General features: G+C 43.5%; 1 protein-coding gene across 1 annotated transcript; it reads left to right on the forward strand.

Moving 5' to 3' along the window:
- Positions 1-449: 449 nt before the first annotated feature.
- On the forward strand, positions 450-21,024 carry LOC308353333 (spermatogenesis-associated protein 31D3-like; the record flags this gene model as incomplete). Its single annotated transcript, XM_080820185.1, is given in 13 exon segments — positions 450-894; positions 16,437-16,491; positions 16,700-16,827; positions 16,830-16,979; positions 16,982-17,041; positions 17,044-17,075; positions 17,079-17,084; positions 17,088-17,152; positions 17,154-18,447; positions 18,451-19,497; positions 19,501-19,932; positions 19,936-20,625; positions 20,629-21,024. Coding segments are annotated over 13 exon segments (4,800 nt in total).
- Positions 21,025-23,066: the final 2,042 nt, after the last annotated feature.

The raw sequence follows: 23,066 nt of genomic DNA on the forward strand, positions 1-23,066 counted from the left end.
TATACAGGAAGCTAGATTACTAGCCAGCTTCACATCCTTGGCCATTTGCCCTCATCGATTGATTATTGGGGCTTTCAGAGTCCAACATCCCAAGGCTTTGTTGTAAGGGGACTCCTGTATTAATACCTATGTGTCTACTTTCACTGGATAACTCACTCTTCTGTTTCCCCAGATGGCAGATGGTACCAACGGGAAGTGGAGGAGACCCGGAAGCTGATCTCCATTTTAAGAAGGTGACCAGTTTTTCCCCTTGATCCTATTGCCTCTTAGAGCACGTTTTATGCAATTGCAGGATTCACTGCAGTCTGTCATAGCCATGGGGGGTGGGGGGGGTTAGCCATAGGAACAGATATTGGGGAGAAGGCTACTGAGTGCACTGTCAAGTCATAAAGGTGGGGCATTGTGAAGGGGCAGCAGGCTTCAGGTGGCCCCTCCCTTGTCAGGCCTGCATGGCCTCCTCCCCTTGTTCTGGTCCTGGCTGCAGTTTTGCACCTCCTGTCTCCTGCAGCCCCCTTGGCCGGCATCATGATACCATCCAGTTTCGTCAACGGTTATGTCCAGACCCCTCCTGTGAGGTATGTAATAGCACAACTGCTGAGATCAACCGGCTGCTGTTCCTGCAGGCTCTGGAAGATTCTACTCCCTTGGCTTCCACAGCTCCTGTGACTTCTTCATCGTTCACTCTCTCCCCTGACTTCTCAGCAGTCCCTCCAGGAGAGCTAATCCCAGCTTCGCTGCCTGAGCCTTCCCCACCACCTGCCTCCATCGTCTCACCTAACCCAGTGATCCCTGTGGCTGATTTCTTTCCACCCTCACCACCGGGTGATTCTTTGCCACCAGAGCCCTTTCCTCCCTTGGATTCCAAATTCCCAGCCCCCTGCCTTTCCACCTCCTGTCCCACTCCATCATGCCCATTCAGTGGACCATAGTGTTCAAACAGAGACAGTGTCTCTAAATACCATATTCTCTCCGGAACCTACCCTTTCCCAAGCTGTCAGCCCCTTACGGGAGTTGTCCCAGAGGGTGAATCCCACTGAGACCTCTGCTCGTCATCAAGCACCACCAACCCGCTCAGCTTCACCGCCACCGGACTGCAATTTATCTGTGACTCAATCTAAACCGATTTCCATCTCAAGGAAGCCTGTGCCAGAGAGCTCACCCCCACAGAGCTCTGGTGGGTTGTCTACTTATGTCCCAGCAATCACAGGCATTGACCCCTCCAGCTTGTCAGTTTTAGACCTCCCTCACTGGCAAACTCATGCCAAAGACTTCTTCCCTTCAACCCTGGATCCACGTGATTTCCATCAAGCCCTGCATTCTTCATAGGCTTCTTCCAGGGGAGACCCTGCAGCCAACCTTGTAGAGCCTGGTAACCTCTCACTTCTCAGCCCTGATGCCCTGGCACCTCTAGAGAAACAAGTCCAAAAGAGGTGTGACTTCCTCAGGTGGAAGGAAACAAAGGGTTCTTTTCCAAGTCAAACAATTGCTGATAAGCGTGATTGGGCATCCTCCCTTCCTTTCTGGAGCAGCAAAGACCAATCAAAGGAGCTGCCTATGCATCAGCAGCGCCCATATCCTACAACCTTGGAGGAGGGCCATTGACAGCACACTCCCATCCAGCTTTTCTGGGGTCTCCAAACTCCTCATAGTGAGTCCTTCTTCCCTGCTGCCGATGCCTCACATAACATCTCGAATGCCTCCCAGAGCAGGAATCCCCAGTAGTTACCCAATCACTTCCTCCGCCTCAACTCCTGCCTCAAACCCAGCCCCAACCTAACCCATATGTCCAGCCCCAGGCCCACCTTCAATCCCCACTCCCAATCCTGCCATCTGGTCCTCTACCCAACATTAAGATCTGTCAAGTGTGTTTTCACAGACCTCAGAATGAATCCGAGAGACTCACGTCAACTGAAATGCAACTGGAATGGAACATGTTGCACAAAGTGCAGGAACGTGTGTGGGGGTTTACCCATGGTTGTCCAAAGATGCCACAAGGATTATTGTCCTTCAGCTCCTAACCACTCTCCCAAACCCTGTGCCACCAAGGCCCAAGTTGTAATCTCGGTCCCTCCCAGGCCCATGCTGCTATCTCTATCCCTCATGCACAGCTTCCTCTCAGTGATGAGATTCGAAAAAAACTAGAGAGTCCCCTTGGAAAGAGGATCACCCACCACCGGTGGGGCCTGTCCCCCAGGACCTAGGAGTTTCTCGCAATGATGAGCGGTCCCGGGACTCTTCCACAGCTACCTGAGACTCAGGGCTATCGTGGATGCTCAGGGAACTCTAATAAGATTGAGATCAAGTTGAGTGTCTCTAAAAGTGTGTATGTGGGGGACCCAGAAATGCTTCAGCTAGAGTACAGTGGCCTGGCACAGTACAAAGATGATCTGAGAAGGATAACAATGATTTGGAGAAGGATGAAAATCTGGAGAAGGAAAAGGAGGACCTGAAGAAGGATCAGGGACATATTCCAGAGAATGGCCCAAAAGATTATCTGTTGAGTGACCCAGTTAACTCTTCAGATAATGAAATGGGGTATGTTTCTGAGAAAGAACTTAGGAGCCCATCAGTGAAAACCGCCATGGTGTCTGGGGAGACTACGGTCAGAGACAACTTGAAAATGCCCTGAATATACATTTAAGCAGAGAGTCTGGGGAAATCAATGAGGGTCAATTGCCTGGGACTGTGCAGAATTCGTGGTATACTATGAGGCAGACATCACTACTTTCTGAGAAACCCCAGACTGAAATAAACCAGAGAAGTTGGCCACCATCAGAGGTTGAGGACTACTCCCTGAGTCCCTTCCAGGAGCTTCCCTTTGTTGAACCTAGTGCAGCACAGAAGCTGGAAGACCATGTTTAAAGATTTCATAAGAGGGGGACTTGGGGCCTTCTGCCTAGGGTCCATGAAATCATAGAGGTCTTTTAATTGAAGAGCCCACATTCCATTCTAGCCTTTCCTCCTCAACCAACGTGAGTTCTGGGGCAAACTGGAAACCTGGAGGCTTCAAACGGTAAACCTGGCAAGCTTGAAATCTCTCCATGGAGACAAAGCAGGAACAGCAAGTTCAGCCCCCAACCCCGTTCGTCCTCTCCCTGCCACCTTAATTCTGGGCAAGGAAGAACAGAGAATTCTGAGGCAATCACGCTCTAATATCAACCATCAGTTGGCAGAGGATGTTCCAAAAACTAAGGACGGCAGCCGTACTCTGATACCTGTCAGACATGACACCGTAGGAAAGAGACGGCCCCAAGGCTACCTACAAGGCAAGGTGTGTTCAGACGTGAGCCAAAGGGTAAGAGTGCAAATTCCGGTGGTAGAAGAGGAGGGCAACAAGGCATAAAGATGAAGAATCCAGGACCAAGTTATTCAGGACCAAGGAATTCCATACACATCACAACCTAGCATCTTGACAACCCACAAGCCAGTTAGCTCCCAAATTATAAAGGGGAATAAGCTTCAAGTCAAAACCACCATCCCACCAAACATACCAATACCACACGATCCTAACACATTGAATCTTAAAGAACCACTCTTGCATGAGTTAAAGCTTAGCATTGGCCTGCCCCCTGCCACAGATTGTTTGACTTATAAGGCCTCACAGACTCGTGCCCACGGTGTCTCCAGTGGGGACACGAGAGCTTCCCAGGTGCTTCGTGTCCATCCAGAGGACACAGGAATTACTATGGAACAACAGCAGAGCCCTGGGTCCCTAAGCATGTCTTAAGGAAGTGCCAGAATAAGAATCCCCCACCGGCTGCAAAGACCATGAGGCCTCCGGGTTCCAAGGCACAAGAGCATGGTGGAGGGGATGCAGGACTGGGAATATCCCAACCGAGAACAGACAGTTTCCCTATGGAACATGTGGCATTGAAGAAGAGGTTCCCTACCCAGGATGCGGTACTGAAGGTAAACCTGGGAAGAGAGACTTCCCAGACCCTATCACAGAAGGGTCAGCTGCCTCCTGAAAGCCTTTCTCAGAAGGGTCAGCCTCCTTCTGAAAGAAAGCCTTTTCAGTTAAAAAAAAAAAAAAAGGAATTTTTGCAATGGCTTACTCTTGCAATAAAAGGCAAAATGCACGAAAATTCCCAGGAGAAGCACAGTCCCCTATCCTCTGTGGAAAGCAAAGGCCTGCTTAAAGGTAGAGCTGCATTTACTGGGATGCCCAAAGCTCAGAAAATAACCACAGCTGTTGGGAAGTTCCAAGAGGAGAGAACGGGGAGTCTGCGTGCAATTAGCCAGCACCTGCCCTCAGCAGCCCATTCCCTCCCCAACCAAGTTTGGGAAAACTCAGCAGAAAGCACAAGTGCAGGCCCAGGCACAGCCTGTCCCGGGGTATCCTTTCAAATACAGGGTTCCCGCCCTTAAGGAGTCAAATACCAGGTCCTGCCAGCAAGAAGCGGTCTTTGCTGGCCAAGGCCTTCCTGGAAGTAACAGACAGCTCAGAAACAAGGACAGACAGCCCCAGAAAGTTGGGGCACTTAAGGACCAGCTACCGCATCAGAAGCATCCCCCTCCATGCCCCACGGGGAGCCCGTGTCCCACCCAAAGGCCACCTGCGGGCATCAGGCTGCCCAGTGGCTTCCAGCCACTCTCACGACTGCTGAAGGCACAGTGTGCAGAAATGTGTTTCTTACTATTTAGACAGAAAACTTCTCCAGAAATTCCATTGAGAGGTTTTTGGGGGGCATTTCCTACCCCAAAATAATCCCTTGTGAGGAATAAATATTTCTCCAATAACGTGTTGTCTGTTCTGTGTACTGTCTTGGGAGCATGGGTTTTGGGTAACTCAGTTCAGTTGTTACTGATTGCTTCTTTCAGCTTCTAAAAGGTGACTAATCTCCTGGACCTCTTGGGAAGTATATATCATGTGCCCACAAAAGCCCCCAAAGCCCATTCCCTCTCTGTTGAAGTTTTACGAGTTGGGCTCTCTCTGCTCTCCCATGGCTTAGCCTTACTGAAGATGTATAGTAGCTCACACCTCTCCCCTCACTGAAAATTTTACACCCTTTACAGCAAGGCTTCTAGATCTGAGGATGATGAAAGACAGGTATAATTTTCAGAAAATAATGATTAAGCCACTGTTGTTACTTCACTGTTATTGTGTTACAGTAGCTTAATCATTACTTAGAAGTCAGTGATCAGAGGATCGCACAGGTGGATGAACTCTGAATGGGAGTGTTTTCGGGGGGCGGGGTGTTGTTCGGCTTGATCTTCAGCTGGTTGGGGTAGGGTCAAAGAATACCCTAGATGATGCTGAAGAATCTGTCCTGTGATTCACATTAAAGTTGACACTGAGGTTTCCACTGGAAGTGCTTCCCTTCCCTGCATGTTTCTTCAGGCTGCTGGACTGAGGATGCTTTTTGCAGAACAAAAGCATCACTTAGCTGTTAGTGGTAGGAATGTTGTCAAGGTAGCTACCACCTTCCAGGATAAGACACCTTTGAAGAAGTGAAAAGGTGAAAGAGGGACCTTGCTGGTAGAACAAAAGTTTATGTCTAATCATCCCCTTCTCAGGACACTGTCCCGCTCCCCTCCTTCCTCAGTCTGATCCAGGCACCACCACTTTGAGGCAGACTGGAACCTGGCACAACCTACCAATGAATTATTCCAAAAAGGCATGGTTCTGTTCCTTGAGTATGCAAGCAATACCTGCAGGCTGTCAGGCATGGCATCCCCCTTGTGGGAAGTTGATCTTGGTGGCTGCCTTCCATCCACACTTGATGACAATATATAAGATACTGCCTTTACTATGGCTAGGATGGTGGTATGTCACCTTCAGTATTCAGGGCCTTAGTGGAGCCAAGGTAGCTCTTCCCCAGAAGACTTGCAACTTATGAACCAGAGGTGAGTTCTAGACTGTGTACCAGGATACAGATGTTTGGGGGTCTACCATGGAACTCCATGGAATGCCTTTTTTTTTTTTTTGGCCAAGACTTACTAAGTGGAACAAAATAAATGGGGTTAGAGCACTATTTCCGTAGTACATTCTCTCCTCAGTGTTCTCAAATCTAATTTATTTTATTTTATTTTTAATTTCATTTGAGAGGGAGCAGGAGCACAATCAGGGGGACTGGCAGAGGTAGAGGGAGAAGCAGGCTTTCTGCCAAGCAAGGAGTAGGACTCAATCACAGGACACCAGCCTCATCACCTGAACCGAAGGCAGATTCTTAACTGAGACACCCAGGTGGCCCTCAGATCTTTTTCAAATTTTCTTTACTTTCCTCAAACTTAGGCCATCTTTGCTTCCCCAGCAGATGTGCTGGACCACAGCTCACAGAGGAGCAAGAAAGCAGTGATGGAGATTCTCACAAAATAAAACAAAACCCTTCTGAAGAAATCTCCATATTCTTCATTTTCCTCTTCTTTCTTGTTATATGGAAAGAGGTTTTTTCCCAATCTCAAAGGAAATATACTTTCTGAATGCCTTTATTGAGAGAGAGCTAACTTCTAGTCTTGATGGACTGATCTACCCTTGCCAGGTCTCCTGACCCCTCCTCCCTGTCCTTATGAGGCACCCAACATCTTATTTTTAATGGTTTTTACTACAGAAATATTTAAGCTTGTCCAAGGGCACACAGAATAATATAACTTTCCACATATCTGCCACTCAACTTGCACTATTATCATTGGGCGGGTGTGATACACTGTGATTAAAGTGCAAAAGCCCCTTTAAAACATCTTGCCATCCACCTCTGAGACATATACCATGTGTCCACATCAAAGCTTTCACATTTCTTTGATGTTTATCACCTGTGGAACACATTTATTCACAACAGGTGTACAAAGCATTGGTAACAAAAGGCAGTGGGCTTTAGACGCTTTAGCAATCAGTTCTGCTCTGCCTTATAGTCAACCCTGAGGAGCCATTTGAGTGAATTCCTCAACCCCTCACAAGTAGTAATCCTACGGAGCAAATTCAGGGCAGAATTTCACTGTCCCTTAATCACCAAGTAACTGTAATATGCAAATAGTACAGAAGAACACTGTATATGTTGTTAAAGACTTGACACTATGTGTTTTCAAATATTTAGAAGAAAAATTTGTCCTGTTACTTTTCAAATAAACTACTGTGTTTCACCTATAATGGAGAAGATCAAGCACTCCCCTCTTTCAAAATGGCTTTAAAAGTAAAAGATTAGATGAAAACTGCTCAATATCATTAACCATCAGAAAAATGCAAATCGAAATCATTATTTGCCAAAATTTCACACCCACAAGGATGGCTAAAATCAAAAAGAATATAAATTTTCGTGGGAATGTGGAGAAATTAGAACCCCTACACAATGTTGGTGAGAATGAAAAGTGGTACAGCTATATTGGAAAACAGTATGGCAGTTGCTCAAAATGTTAGACATAGGATTAACATGGGACCCAGCAGTTCCACTTCTTGGTATATACTCCCCAGAAATGAAAACATAGGTCTACACAAAAACTTATAAACAAACGTTCACAGCTATCTTATTAAAAGGTCAAAAGTCAAAAGATGGAAACAATTCAAACATCTGTCAACTGAGAAATGGGTAAATAAAATATAACATATCCCTATGATATAATATTTTTTGGAATAAAAAAGACCAATCCATGTCAAAACTGGGATGAACCTTGAAAACATGTTAAATGAAAGAAGCCAGTCACTAATGGTCACATATGACTCCATTCACATGAAGTGCCCAGAATAGTGAAATCTTCAAAACAGAAAATAGACTCATCTTAGCTCAAGGGAGGAGACAGAGGAGAATGATAGCAAAAGGTTGCAGATTTGTTTCCCTTAAGTCATGACAACGTTTTAAAATTGACTGTGGTGAAGCATATGCTGAAAATCAAGGAATTACACATGTTAAATGGGTGAATTTTATGGTATGTGAGCTGTATTTCAGTAAAGCTGTTAAAACAAAGGATTTAAAAATAAATGCTTAAAGATGACAAGAAGGGGAGCACAAAGGCCAAAGGTTGTCAACACATTTCTGGAAGATGGAAATCCGATGGAAGACTGGTAACTGACTAGCAGAGCAAACAAAGTGCGGGTAAATCCATTCACACTGCAAAACCCAGGAGAGGAGCAACCTGGTGGCACTAGAGAAAAAAGAAATTAGGGGTTCCATGTTAGTAACCATGTTGAACTATTGTTCTTTGTTGTTTGTTTTATATTGCATGTAACTTCTAAAATCTTTTTTTTTTTTTTCCGAGTGGGGTGGTCTTTGCCAGTTTTGTAAAACCCTGTTGAAATGTTAGCATGTTTCAAATGTGCAAAGAGGATCCCAGGTTTCTTGCATTGGACAGAACCTGAGACAACTGTTTTAAAGTTAGCATTGCACACATCTGGGGTCTGGGTATGTTGGAGGCAGTAGCTTCTGAAATCAAAGCCAGAAATCTCAAAGGTTGGGTTAAATTCATTTTTAAAATGTATTTAAAAATAAAGCTGTGGACAAGTTGCATAGATGGTAAAGCCATAGATGGTAAAGCCATATACCCTTTACCCAGATGTACCTACTAAGATTTTGACCTGTTTACAATCTCTCTCTCCTTTTCTCCTTCCCCTTCTCTACATATAGGAAAACACATATATGCATATGAAAATTATACATACATTCTTGAATATTTTAGAATACATTTCATGCATCACATACTTTCTCCCTGAATATTTCCTAGTGTATTTCTTATTAAAAAGAATATTCTCTGACAGCACAGTTATCTCCTCCCGTAAATTTCATATTGATCTTAAACTTTTAACTAATCTCCCACTCAAATTCCATTTTTATCAACTTATCAAGTAATGTCCTGTGCGTGTGTGTATCTGTGTGTGTGTAAACCTCCTTATGGGCGTTAGTCTAGGATGACATACTACTTCCAGTTGCTGTGTATCTTTAGTTTCCTTTAATCAGGATCAGTTTCTCAGCCTCTTCTAGAACAAGGCCAGGTTTCAAAAATCAATTCGATGTGCCATATTTATAACCCCTTCTCACCTGGAAATTTTTTTGGGTGGAGCTTATCCTGCTCAGATTTTAAAGTATGTTTTTGTAGTTGTGAGACCTAGGGGCCTTAGGGACACTTAAGACCACACTTTCTATTTAAAAACACCAGTTAGAATGGCCAAAATTAGCAAGACAGGAAACAACGTGTGTTGGAGAGGATGTGGAGAAAGGGGAACCCTCTTACACTGCTGGTGGGAATGCAAACTGGTGCAGCCACTTTGGAGAACAGTGTGGAGATTCCTCAGGAAATTAAAAATAGATCTTCCCTATGACCCTGCAATTGCACTGCTGGGTATTTACCCCAAAGATACAGATGTAGTGAAAAGAAGGGCCATCTGTACCCCAATGTTTATAGCAGCAATGGCCACGGTCGCCAAACTGTGGAAAGAACCAAGATGCCCTTCAACGGATGAATGGATAAGGAAGATGTGGTCCATATACACTATGGAGTATTATGCCTCCATCAGAAAGGACGAATACCCAACTTTTGTAGCAACATGGACAGGACTGGAAGAGATTATGTTGAGTGAAATAAGTCAAACAGAGAAAGTCAAGTATCATATGGTTTCACTTATTGGTGGAGCATAACAAATAATATAGAGGACAAGGGTAGATGGAGAGGAGAAGGGAGTTGAGGGAAATTGGAAGGGGAGGTGAACTATGAGAGACTATGGACTCTGAAAAACAACCTGAGGGTTTTGAAGGGGCGGGGTGGGAGGGTGGGGGAACCAGGTGGTGGGTATTAGGGAGGGCACAGATTGCATGGAGCACTGGGTGTGGTGAAAAAACAATGAATACTGTTACGCTGAAAATAAATAAAAAAAAAAAGTGAAAAAAAAATAAATAAAATAAAAACAATTCCAGAAATTCAAAGATATGTGGAGGGATTTTTCTTAAAAGACATATGTCCTGCAGTCAAGGGAGGGTATGTGAAGTGGGGTGGGCTAGAAGTGTACTTTCCTTTGGGAGAGACAATGGTGAAGCTGTGGACACAGGTTAAGAGAGGAAAAGAAGGCTGTCATTACTGGCAAACCCTCCTCATATGGGAGGGAAAGGATTGGGTGTCTGGGGCCAAGACTGATTCGTCAGCAAGGGAATGTAGGCAAGTCAAGTAAGGAAATGATACAGGGCTTAATTTCAACAGTTTATAATCTAAATAATGAAGCCTTAAGGGTTCCAGTTATTATATGACTAGATAGCATGGGGAGAAGAAATAAATACATACAACCATCAACAAAAATGACATTATTATTTAACATTGGTAGAGATGACAATAAGGTATTTTGGTGAAAAGGTAGAAGCTATGTGGGAAAAACAGTTTTCATGGAAGAAATAAACATAGGTGTCATTCAAAAAACCAAAAGGTATTGCTAGGTATAGTTCCAGTTGTGCTCATTAGACATTATGCTAGAGGAGCCCACTTCCTAAATCAAGAGAGTTTGGTCTGCTGTGATGCAGCACACTTGCTCTGTAAAATAAAGGAATCTTTAAAAATGTTGGGGGGGAGAAGGGGGACTTGACAGAGAGGGAAGAAGGAGCAGCAGGGAGAAACACTATGCATGTGGAAGAGAACCTGTAGGGCGTGAATAGCCTAAGAGGGATTTGGGGAAATGAAAGAATTATTAAAAGTTTTTAAGTTGTTTGCCTCAGTTCCATGGCTGTGTCGTGCCCTTGTCTCCCTCTTTGTCATGCTTTCTGTTCCTTGGTACAGGCTATTCTGCTTTCTCATGCTTTTTAGTGAACTTTTGAATACTTTTTGGTATTCAGTAGTTTTGGATACTTTTGAGGAGCTATGGGGGTGGGGCTGCTGCTGAGTCTATTTCTGGCTTCATACAGGGAAAAATGCATGAGGGAGAGCTGCAGCTGAAGGCAGAGTAGATCTTGAGAATGTAAATCCCGGGGTAGAGCAAAACTTCAGAGATGAATTGAGGTCCAAAGTGAGATCACCAAGTAGAGAGAAGGGTCTCAGGTAATATCAGGGTAACAGGAGACTGAGAACATTTCACTAAGGTAAATATACGATATGGGACTAGGTGGATCAGGAAGGTAGGTTGGAGGCATCTAACAGGCCAGGAAGGATGGACACATCTGCTGGGCTGGATAGTGGGGGAAGGGTTGCATGTGAGTTTCTCTCTCCCCCGTGTTGTCCCCTCCCTAGCACTCAGGAAACTTTGGTGTCTGTACTAAAGCCCTGTGATGTGGGCCTGGAACTCTAATCTAGCACATGGATTCTCCATGCCCAGCTGCCTGAGGCAGGAGTGCATTTGCAATGATGTGAATCATCTTTGTCTGAGAAGTCTCTCCCATTACACTTGCTCAGTCTTCCCATCCTTGCCTTCCTGGGTCAGGGGTGGGGGGGTGGGGGTGCTCCTTCTTCTGCTGCTGTGCTACCAAAAGAGGAAACCATGTTTACCAGTACTTTGGAAACAGAGATGTAAATCAGGTAAGTAAAGTCCCTCAGAGATATTAAATCTTTCTTTTCAAATAGATGAATTCAAAACAACTTGCAAATGATGCTTTTGCTGAATCTTACAAATTTATGTAGTTTATTTTTTTATTCTATTTTATTTTATTTTATGAGTTTCTATGCTCAGTGTAGAGCCCAAGACAGGGTTTGAACTCATGACCCTGAGATCAAGACCTGAGCTGAGACCAAGAGCCAGATGCTTAACCCATTGAGCTACTTAAGTGCCCCTTCAGTTGTATTTTAATTTTCATTTGGTTTAAAATGTTTTTTTTCTTTTGAGTCTCCTTTCTTGGCCTGTGTATTAGTAGTGTGTCATTTAATGTAATCTAAACATGTTGGGATTTCCAGCTATCTTTCTGTAGTTGATTTCTAGGTTAAGTCTACTATGGTCTGAAAAAATACTATGTGTGATTTCTTTTTTTTTTTAATTAAAAAAAATTTTTATATTAACCTATAATGTATTATTAGCTCCAGAGGTACAGGTCTGTGAGTTGCCATGTGTGTGATTTCTATTTTATATTTGTTAAGGTGTGTTTTGTGGTCCTAAATATGGTCCATCTTAGTGAACGTTCCATATGAGCTTGAGAAGTATGTGTATTCTGTGGTGGGATGAGGTATTCTATAAATGTCAATTACAGCAAGTTGATTGATGATGTTTTTTGGGTCAACTATATCTTTACAGGTTTTCTGCCTGCTGAATCTGCCCATTTCTGAGAGAGGGCTGCTGAGATCTCCAAAAATAACAGTGGATTCATCTATTTTTTCTTGCAATTATACTAGTTTTTGCCTCACATATTTTGACACTATGTTGTTATATATGTACCTGTTAAGGAGTGTTCTGTCTTCTTGGATAATTGGACCTCTTTGTTGTTATGTAATGCTTTTCTTTACCCCTGATAATTTTCCTGTTGTGAAGTTTGCTTTGTCCAAAATAATAGTTACTCCTATTTTCTTTTCATTAGTGTTAGCATGGTACATTTTTTTCTGTTTCTTTGTTTTTAATCTATCTGTATCTTTATATTTAAAGTGAATATTTTATAGACAACATATAATTAGGTCTTTTTTTTTTAATGTGCTCTGACAGTCTCCTCTTTTAATTGGTGAATTTAGACCACTTCCATTTAGTGATTTTATTTTTTTTTTTAAGATTTTATTTATTTGACAGAGAGAGAGAGAGAGAGCGCACAAGTAGGCAGAGCTGCAGACAGATGGAGAGGGAAAAGCAAGCTCTCCACTGACCAGGGAGCCGCATGCGGGGCTCAGTCCTAGGACCCTGGGATCATGACCTGAGCCAAAAGCAGCCGCTTAACCTACTGAGCGACCCAGGTGTCCCAAGTGTTTTTTACGTATAGTAGGATTAATATCTCTATCTTGTCTGTACTGTTTGCTATTCATTATACCTATCCTTCCCCCTCTTTTTCTGCTTTTTCTGGTTTTAAACAAGTATTATATATAAGTGCATTTTCTCACTTTTGTTAGTCTTTCAATTATTCTGTTTAAAAATCTTTTAGTGGTTGTCCTAGTGTTTGTAATATATATTTACATCTACTCTAAGTCCAATTACATATAATGTTATACCACTTCATAGTGCAGGAGTGTCCAATTCCTCCTGTGCCTTGTAGCATTGATACCACTCATTTTACTTATCCATATACTAAAATCACCCAACACATTATTATTATTATTAGGTCAATTGAGAATAAGATAAATGAAAGTTTTATTTGATCATCATTTATTCCTTCTCTTCATTTACCTTATGTAGATCTGAGTTATTTTCCTTCTCCTCAAAGAACTTCTTTTAAAAATTATGCAGGGCAGGTCTGTTGCTGATGAATTCCCTATTCTTATTTGTCCAAGTTTTTATTTCTTTTTTACTTTTGCAGGATAATATCACTAAATATAAAATTTTGGATTGATGGTTGTTTCTTTCAACACTAAACATTTCAATCCAATCTCTTTGTTTCATGGTTTATGATAATATGTCATAATTTGTATGTTTTTCCCCTAGAGGTAGGGTTTTTCTTTCCCCCTGGATTCTTTCAAAATTTTATCTTTCGTTTTCCTACAGTCTGAATATGATTTGTCCAGGTATAGACTTTTTTAGTATTTCTCTGCTTGGTGTACTCTGAACTTCCACAATGCATCACTAACTTGTTATTAATCTTGGAAAATCCTTGGCCATTATTACTTCAACCATTTTTTCTGTTCTGTCTTCTTCTGGTATTCCAATTACATATCTATTATACAGTTTGAAACACAGTTCTTGGATATTCTAGATTTATAAAGATTGGATATTCTAGATTAGCATTAATAAAATTCTTTTTCTCTTTGTATTTCAGTTTGGAAAGTTTCTACTGTCATATATGCAAACTCATATATTCTTTCCTTACTGTATGGAACCTACAGATAAGTCAATCAAAGGCATTGTTCATTTGTCATACTTTTGTTTTCTAATGTTTCCTTTTGATTCTTTCAGGGAATTTCACTCTCTTGGTTGTTTTTGTATGTTGTCTACCTTTTCTGTTTTTGTATATTGTCTACCTTTTCCATTAGAGCCCTTAACATAATAGTTGTGGTTATTTTAGATTCCACATATGAGAATTCCGAAATCTGTCATATCTGAATATGCACCTGATGCTTGGTTTGTCTTACCAGCTCACTTTTTCTTGCCTTTAGCATGCCTTGTAAGGTTTCTTTGAAAGCCAAACATGATGTATTAGGTAATTGGAACTGAAATAAACAGATCTTTAATGTGAAATCTTACATTAATCTGGTCAGGTGTTGGGGTGTGTTCAATATTTATGGTAGCTATGCATATTGGAGGCTGCAGTTTCCTTTAGTGTCCTTGTTTGTGTCTCTCCTAGTGACTTTAGGTTTGCCTAAATTTCCCTAAATATAAACTATACCTTGCAGCCCTGTTTAGCTACATTCCTGTTCCTACACCAGAGCCATCAATACTGTAGCAAGGTGTCAGGGGAAGGGATATGATTAATCATTCATCCTTTAATGGGCTTATGTCCCTGGATTATGATGTTCACTAGTGTTTAAAGGTTTTTGTTTTGTTTTGTTCCACTCTATCGATGAGAAAGGAAGCCTAGAGGGGGCTGCTGTAGTTGGGTAATTTACCTTCTCACATGGGGCATAATGCTCTGGTAGGCTTTTCCCATTGAGTAGGTTTGTGTTATGGAAAACACTGGGAATATTTCACAATGTTTTCAGAATGGGTTACCTTTCTCTTTTCTCTCCAACACTACATTCCCCTGCCAGAAACTTGAGCATTTTTTTTTTTTTTTGTAGCTCTACTGTGAGAACTAGTTTGGGTTCCTGGTAATATAACCCATAAATAAATGGGGGTCGCCCATTAGATTGTGACCCCAGGAGTTTCTCATTCTCATGCTAGCCCATATGCATCCTCCAGCAATTTGTCCAAGTGTCTGTTTAAGTGTTCCTACCAGGAGAGCAGTGTTGAGCCTCCAGTGCCTTCTGTTTCAGGTAAGCGAATCTTAGGTATGATTTTCTGCACTGAAACTCTCAGAAGATTTGAGGTAGTGGTTTGCCACTATGGTTCCAAGAAATGTCATTGATTTTTAGTCTGTTCAGCATTTTGCTTCTTTCACAGACTGAAGTGATGACTCCCAGGCTTTTTAAATGTTAGATCTGGAACCAGAAGTTGCCCTTCGGAGAATGACTGTTTTCCTGTCCCTCTTCCCACATTTCTAAATGAGTTTGGTAGGGTCAGGAAAACACCTAAAATGGGAAGTCTAAGGAAAGAATAGACATTAACTCCTCTAGGAAAAGAGATCTGACAGGGCGAAGGATTAAGGAAGCACTAAGGTTTCTACTTGAAACTCATAGTCTATTTGGGTATGGTGGTGGGTCTTGGGTAAAAGCCCAAACATAATGATTCTGCAGTTCTAGATTGGGTTATATGGAGAGTATGAGGTCTGCGTAAGAAAACAAATTTTCCTCGGTCTTGATCATGAGTCACATTCCCATGTCAAGCATCACTCAATCAATGGGCTGATCAGGAGAACAGTGCTGAGCCTCTGAGAAGAGACTGGGGTCTCAGCTATATCCTAGGATACAGGGTCTACCTAAGGGAGCACAGATGTGACTCTCAGGCTTCAGTTTCTATGTCCACATTGAACAAAGAAATTCTGACTGAGAAAATCAAGTGTGGACCTCCCAGACAAAATCCTCCTTTGGTTTTCAAAGTAAATATGGACAATATTTTACCACCTTAAAAATTGAGAAAAGCAAGGAACACAAAGTTCTATAAATTAAAATAGAAGTCCTGATGTTCTTGGATAAAGGATGTCTCCATTTCTGAGAGAAGAGTGAGAGATGAGCCCCCACCCCTCATTCTTTTCTTTTTGTTCTAGTGTCAGGGCAGAGCCAAGAGGAGGAGGAAAGGTGGGACTCTGGAAGGTAAGGTTCTGCCTATTCCACCTGAGCTCTCCAAGGCTGATCCTTGCTGTCCTCTCCATGAGGGCCCAGTCCAGGATCTCTGAGGGTGCGAGCTGCTAGATACATTCCCTCAGAGGAGAGGCTCGTGGAAGTGCATCCAGAATGCAAAACCCTTCTCAGATTCCCTGCTCTGACCATTACTGAGCATGAAGCAGTGATGGATCTGGGCAATGGGTGCTCTCCAATATGTGGCCATGTGAGACGTTAAGAGTCAGAACTTCTGAAGTTCTGAGACTTTGTGAAAGCTCTGTGACATCATGCATACTCAACTTCCTCTTTGAGGTAACCGTTGACCTGTTTCACATAGGGTGTTTTTCAGTAACACATGGGATAGATAATACATACAAAAGCCCATTGTGAATGATCAAATAATGCAAGTCTTATTTTTATCATTGATTATGTGACCTTGTATCCTAATTCTTGGAGCTCTCCAAGTCCAATCTACCAAGGATTTCTTTAAAGGACACTCTATTCAGTCTCTTACAAGATCTCTCGCTTCTATCTTCATCAATCTCCTGGTTTCCCAGGGTGGAGAACTTGCCAGGGAGAAGTAGAGGAGGCAAGAAAGGTGCTTTCTCTTGTGTAAAGGTGAGTAAACATTACCTTCTTTCCTGTACCCCTCTTTTAAGCAGAGTCTATGTTTTTCTAGGGCCTCGGGGAAGCCTGGAATTGACATGGGATGGAAAATTCTCAGAGTTAGAATTTGAAAGTCTTGGGGATATTGGTGAGTGGGGGCTACCTTTGCCAAACCTGCCAGGGTCACATATGTTTCCTCTGGTCCTGGCTGCAGCTTTGTACCTCCTGTCTCCCACAGCCCCCTAGGCCGGTGTCATGATATCATCCACTTTCATCAACTATTATGTCCAGACCCCTTCTGTGGGGTGTGTAACAACACAACTGCTGAGGTGAATTGGCTGCTGTTCCAGAGGCCCTGGAAGATGCTACGCCCTCTGTGATCCCTTTGGTTTCTACAGCTTCAGTGACTGACTCATCATTCACTTCATCTCCTGACTTCTCTGCAGTTGCTCCAGGAGACCTAATACCAGGCTCTTTGCCTGAGCCTTGCCCCCAATCCCCTCCATCTTCTCACCTATCCCAATGACCCCTTTAGCTGACTTTTTCTTACCCTCACCACTAGGTATTCCCTCCCACTAGAGCCAAAAGCCTAGGATTCTTAATTCCCAGAGAACCATTCCATACCTCTACCCCGTGCCTTTCCTCCTTTCCTACCATATGATGCTCAGACAACCGGAGGCCACTTTACCTGTAAAAACCATCTCTGTTCTTGAACCCACCATTTCACAAGATAACAAGCACTTACCACATCTGTCTCAGACAAGGAATCCCACTGATTCCTTTGCTTGTCATCATGCACCACCAACTCTGTCTGTTTCACCGCTGCCAGACTGCCCTTTAACAGTGACTCAATCTAAATCAATTTCCATCTCATTGAAACCTGTTCCTGAGAAGTCATCTCCAGATAGCCCTGGTGGGTTGTCTACTTATGTCCCAACAATCAGAGGTAGTGACTGTTCAAACCCATCAAGTTCAGAATTCTCCTATTGGCAGGCCCATGCCAAGAACATGTTCCTCCCCACATTATCACACTCTGATTTTCAGCAAGAGCAAGTCTACTTCCATCAACCAGAAAACTGTCTCTGGGGAGACTCTGCTACTAAGCACAAGGAGGCCAGTGGAATTTCTTTCCCTGGCCTTAACATCCAGGCCCTCTTGGAGAGACAAATGGAGAAGAGAATGGCTTTCCAGATTTTAGAGAAGAAAGTAAAAGAGGAGGGGCCATTTTCCAATCAAATATGGTCAGAATACCAATGGACATCTTTAGGGAATTTGTTGCATCCCCTTGATGCACGGGTCACCACAGCCTCCAAAATTGGCTGGAATATTGAAGGCAAACCAGAGCAGCTCTCTATTTATCAACAGCTCCTCTATGTCAAGGATTTGGCAGAAAACTTGCATCAGAAATATAGCCAGCTCTTCTGGGGTCTTCCTTCTTTGCACAGTGAGTCCTTAGCAGCCACTCTACTGATTTCTAGTAGTACTTCCCCACTAGAGTCTCACTTTGTCTTATTCAATGGAATTCATAATACTTCTGCCACCAAAATGCAAGCACCTCCACCACTTCCGCATTCCCAACCATTTCCTCTCCCCATTGTACACCCCCAATCCTTGCCTCAAACTGTGTCCTCATCCCAGCCCCTACCTTTCACTAAGGTGAACACCCACGCCCATTTTCAATCCTGCCTCCCAATCATACCACCTTCTTCATTCCTGATTAGGGACTGTGGAGTGTCTTTCTGTAGATCCAAGAATGAATCAGACTCTCCTATCTTGACTGAAAATCAACACCTGGGAAGGCACGTGTTGCAGAAGCAACAGGAACGTTTGTGGGCTTTAGTCCCCGTGTTCCAGAAACCTAAAGAAACCATTTGTCCTCAAGCTCCCAACCTTCCATTGGTTTGTTGGCCATCCCATGCCTATGTACCAGTCTCCATCCTTCCTGGCCATTTTCATATCATCTGAGAACCCCAGGAGACACTGGAGTTACATAGCCCAAGGAAGGTAATCCCACGCTGGTGCCTCCATGACTGTAGAAATCTAGACTCCCTAGCAGTGATGGAACCTCAGCATATGTTATCAGAACTCTCTCAGCAAAAAGGCAGACATGTTCACTTACAATTCTCTGAGTTCCAGGGCCATAGTAACAGGGATCTAGCAAAGACTGAATCGAGTATCCCCGGAAGTTTCCATGAGAGGGTCCAAACAAAGTTCCAGCTAAGAAAAGATATGAGGAGGAATCTTGGGTATATCCTAGAGAAGAGTCCAGAAGACAGCCCACAGAGGATCTCAGAATGCCACCTAGTGAAGGGTCTGAGGGCTGCCTTGGAGACAACAAGGAACTGTGTGTGTCATTCAAGGAATGACTCAAAGAATGATTTATTGAATGCCTCAAGGAAGGACACAGACCAGAATCAAATGACAATTATTCTTAGTTTACATATGAGCAAGAAGTTTTGGCAGATCACTGCAAGTAGGATTCCTATAGGTGTGTGTTATTCGTGGCTCACTGATGACAATGCAGTGCCTTTCTCTGGGAGTTCCCAGACTACTCCGGAAAACACAGATTCTAAAAAGACAATGGTGGGTAGGTTTTCCTGCCAGAGCATCACTCTAGAGCATTCTTTTCTTGATCCCAGTATACAACAGGTGCTAGAGGCCCATATTATTAGATTTTGCATGAGTGAGAGGTGGGGTTTACCCCTCAGGGTTCTTGAATCCATAAAATTCTATATGTTGAGAGAAGCCAAAACATGGCCTCTTCCCCAGTTTGACTTTCCCTCTTCAGCCATGCTTATTTATGGGGTGGATTCCAAAGCTGAGTTTTTTAAACCCCTTGAGGGAAGCTCTAAACCTTTTTTGGGAAACAGGGTGAGAACAACAAAGTCAGTCCCCACTGTGGATCATCCTCTCCCTGCTATGTCATCTGTGGGCAATGAAGGACATGGGGGCCTGAAGGCACCACACTCTGACACTGACCATAAGACTGCAGAGTGTATCCAGATAGCTGAGTAGGGAAGCCAGACTTTTCAGCCCCTTACACACAGCATCAGAGCTCAAGTGAGAACCAGTGAGACTGGACAAGACAACACATGTGGCCCAGAGGAGCCCACAAGGCAAGCTGGGGCTGGGCATGAACCAACGCATGAGAATGTGAGTTCCAGTAACAGAGTAGGAATGGAACAGGGCAAAGTGATGGTGGAGAAGAACTTACAACATTTTGCTATGTCCAACCTGTCCAGGGATATATTCAACACCAAGGAGCTGTGTACCCTTCAATCCCAATCTTGGGACACCTTGACAAGCAGTGAGTTGGGAAGCTCCAAAATGATAAATGTCAACATGAGTAATGTAGAAACTGCCCTCACCACCGAACACCCCTCTCCAAAAATACTGGTTCCCCAAGATTCTAAACTATCAGACCTGAAAAGACAGATACTGAGTGAGTGAAAGTTTAAACTAGAGAGTGAGGAGTATAACCAGGCTCAAGGATTTCCCACTGACATTCCCCTTCCTTCAGATAGCTTGACTTCCAAGGCTTCACTGACTCAGTCCCAGAGTGTGTGCAGCGGGGACATGGAAGCATCCCAGGTGCTGCACGTCCAACTGAAGGACAGCAGAATTAGCACGGAGGAGCACCAGGAATCCTGGGACTCAAAACTGGACTTCTGTAAGGGCCAGCCTACGAATTTCTCACAAAGAAGAAGTGCAAAGAAAGTGAGACCTCAGGATCCCAAAGCAAGAAAATGCAGAAGTGAGGACTCAGGAGTAGGGACATCTGTAGGCAGAGAGGAGAGCCTCCATGCTGAGGACAGAAAATTAGAGAGTGCTTCCTCAACTCTGTCACAGAATGAACTGTTACCTCTTGAAAGTTACTTCAGAAAAAAGATGAGGCAATTTTCTCAGTGGATCAATTCCAAGAAAAAAATCACAGGGCATCAAGAAAGTCCCCAGCAAAAAGCCAAGTTCATGTCCACCTTACTGCAGCACCAAGACCCAGTTGAAAGTGTGGCTACTTTTGGGAGTGATCGGCCTCCTGAAGCTCACAAGCTCACTACCATTGGGAAGGTCCTAGAAGAGAAGCTGGAACATATGTATGGATCTGAGGCCTCAGAGTTAAGCCAGCAGCAGGAGGAACTATAGGCCCACATAGGGCCTGACAAGAGACCTCCCTCCAAATATTGGGCTCTCTCTGACCCACAACAAGAAAAACGGGCAAGTATCAAGTCCCGCAGACAAGAAGCTGTCTGTGCTGACCAGAACCGTCCTATAAGTGTCAGACAGAACAGAGACAAGGTCAGACATCCCCAGAAAGCTGAGGCCTTCAAGGATCAGCTGTTACGCCAGAGTCAACCCCCTTCCTCTCTGGCCTCTGGGGAGTCTGTGGCTCATCCAAGCCCCACCTGTGTGCATCAAGTATGCCAGGCCCTTTGGGCCACCAGGGATGACCCTGATGAAAGTACTGTGTTTAGCGATTTGACTCTTCTACTCAAGCAGAAAATTCTTCTCCAGCACTTCCAGGGAGAAAAATTTCTCTAAAGAAATCATTCAGTCCTTGTTGAGAAAGCTTCACAATTTTCATGACAATATATCCTCTGATGAGAACAACCTTCAGCACAACCAAGAATATTAATCCTCCGCAATAAACATTTCTTCTAATAGAGAGTGGTGTTCTCTGTGTGCTGCACTGGGACTGGGGCTGGGGCTTGTGCTTAGGGAAAGGAAGCAGTGCGTTCAACTCTTAGTAGTTAATGGTTTTGGCTTCTACAAGTACACCAGTCCCTTGTACAAAGCCGGACAGTGGCCTTCTCAGTTTTATCCTGGGTTCCTTTATTTGATCCTGTTCCGATATCCTGTATTTAAAACATTTACACTTTTTTCATGAAAAGTATAACGTGCTTACTCTGAAAACCTCCAGGCCTATACAAATAGTGAGAAAACCCCTTAAAGTCTAGAACTTGATTAAAACTGTGTTTCATCTGCTCCCAAACTATTTGTCAGGTAGGATACTATGTCAGCTAGGCCTCACCTCCTGGAGGCTACTCAGGCCCAACGATACCTTTTCAACATGTGAATATACGGGATAGTCTTTGAGCATGAAGACAGTACCTCCAGTGATGTTGCCAGGGACGTTGTCCTCCTATATGGTGCCTGCTTTCCCAGACATGCAACATTTTACCCCAAGGTTATAGTAATTGAGGGGTGCATTAATTATCTATTGCTGTGTAATAGATATTCGAAAATTTAGTGGGTTAAAAAATATATACATATTATCTCATAGCTTTTGTAGGTCAGAAATTTGGGAGAGGCCTACCGGGATTCTCTGCTTCAAGGTTGCATTTAAGATGTCAGCTGAGGCTACATTCTCATCTGTAGGCTTGACTAGGGAAGGACCAACTCCCATACTCATTCACATAGTTGTAGGCAGGATGCAGTTTCTCAAAGTCGGTTAGAATGAGATCCTCAGTACATTGCTGGCTCTTGGCTGGAGCTGGCTGGTTCCTTATCAAGTGGGCTTCTCCAGCATGGCAGCTTACTTCATCAAGGCAAGAAGAGAGTTTGCAAATAAGATAGAAGTTACAATATTTTGGAAACTTGTAATGGAAATGACATCCTATAACCTTTCCTTTATTCTATCACTCAGAGGCAAATCACTAAGTCCAGCCTATGCTTAAGGGGAGGTGTAATTATACAACGGTGTGAAAAATAGAAGTGGGGATGATTGCAATCTTCTCAGAAGTCTTCCTAATGCAAGGGTTTCTTCTTGGACACCCTATTCAGTTTGCTGAATCAAAAGTGGCCAAAAGTGCCATGTGGATTTTTGTCCTCATTCATATCCAAGTCATTAAGGTCAAAACTGTTTAATGGCTAAATGAAGTGGCACCTGGTAAGTAACCATCAAAGGGACTGGAGCATCCAAAGAAGGAAGGAAAGGTGATATAGGGAGGTAAAGTAGTTTGGGTTTATCCTGAACGGTTAAGTAAAATAAACCCTGAGAACCACCTGACTTACCAGTATTCAAATTGGGGGGCAGGGAGGGAAGCTGGTGTAATGTGGCTCATCCGGCTCTACCACAGTCTCTCTCTTTTGCCCTAGCTCCCAGACCATAGGTGTGTAGAAGTAACCTTCAGCTTCTGTAGACCTAGCCAACGTTATAGAGGAAGGGAACCCTACAGGTTGCAAGGTTTAATTTCTGTTCTTGTTAATATATTTAATATAGCACATCCATCATTTCAAATTTAATTCTCATAGCTTGAACATCAGAGAGAATGATTCACTCAACTATTGGAAAAGGGATCTTAGAGCACATACACCCATTTTGGGATATTTTCCACGTACCTATGTCTCGAAGGCTCTGATGCCTGGGAACTCTGTCACACTCAAGCACCCCCCTTCTTTCCATGATCCTGGGAATCCTGAGACCACACTGCCCCTCCTAGGATTCTGCCTGCTTAGGCGCCCAGGAGTCTTTCAGGCAGGGCCGTCCCTCACTGGAGCTGACTTCTGAAAGTTCTGATTTTGTGCTCTGCTACTCTATCACTTGCCTGTTGCCAGCTGACAGAGGCTCCTTACCCCCCATG

Source organism: Martes martes, assembly GCF_963455335.1.
Source record: "Martes martes genome assembly, chromosome: 12".
Lineage (NCBI taxonomy): Eukaryota > Metazoa > Chordata > Mammalia > Carnivora > Mustelidae > Martes > Martes martes.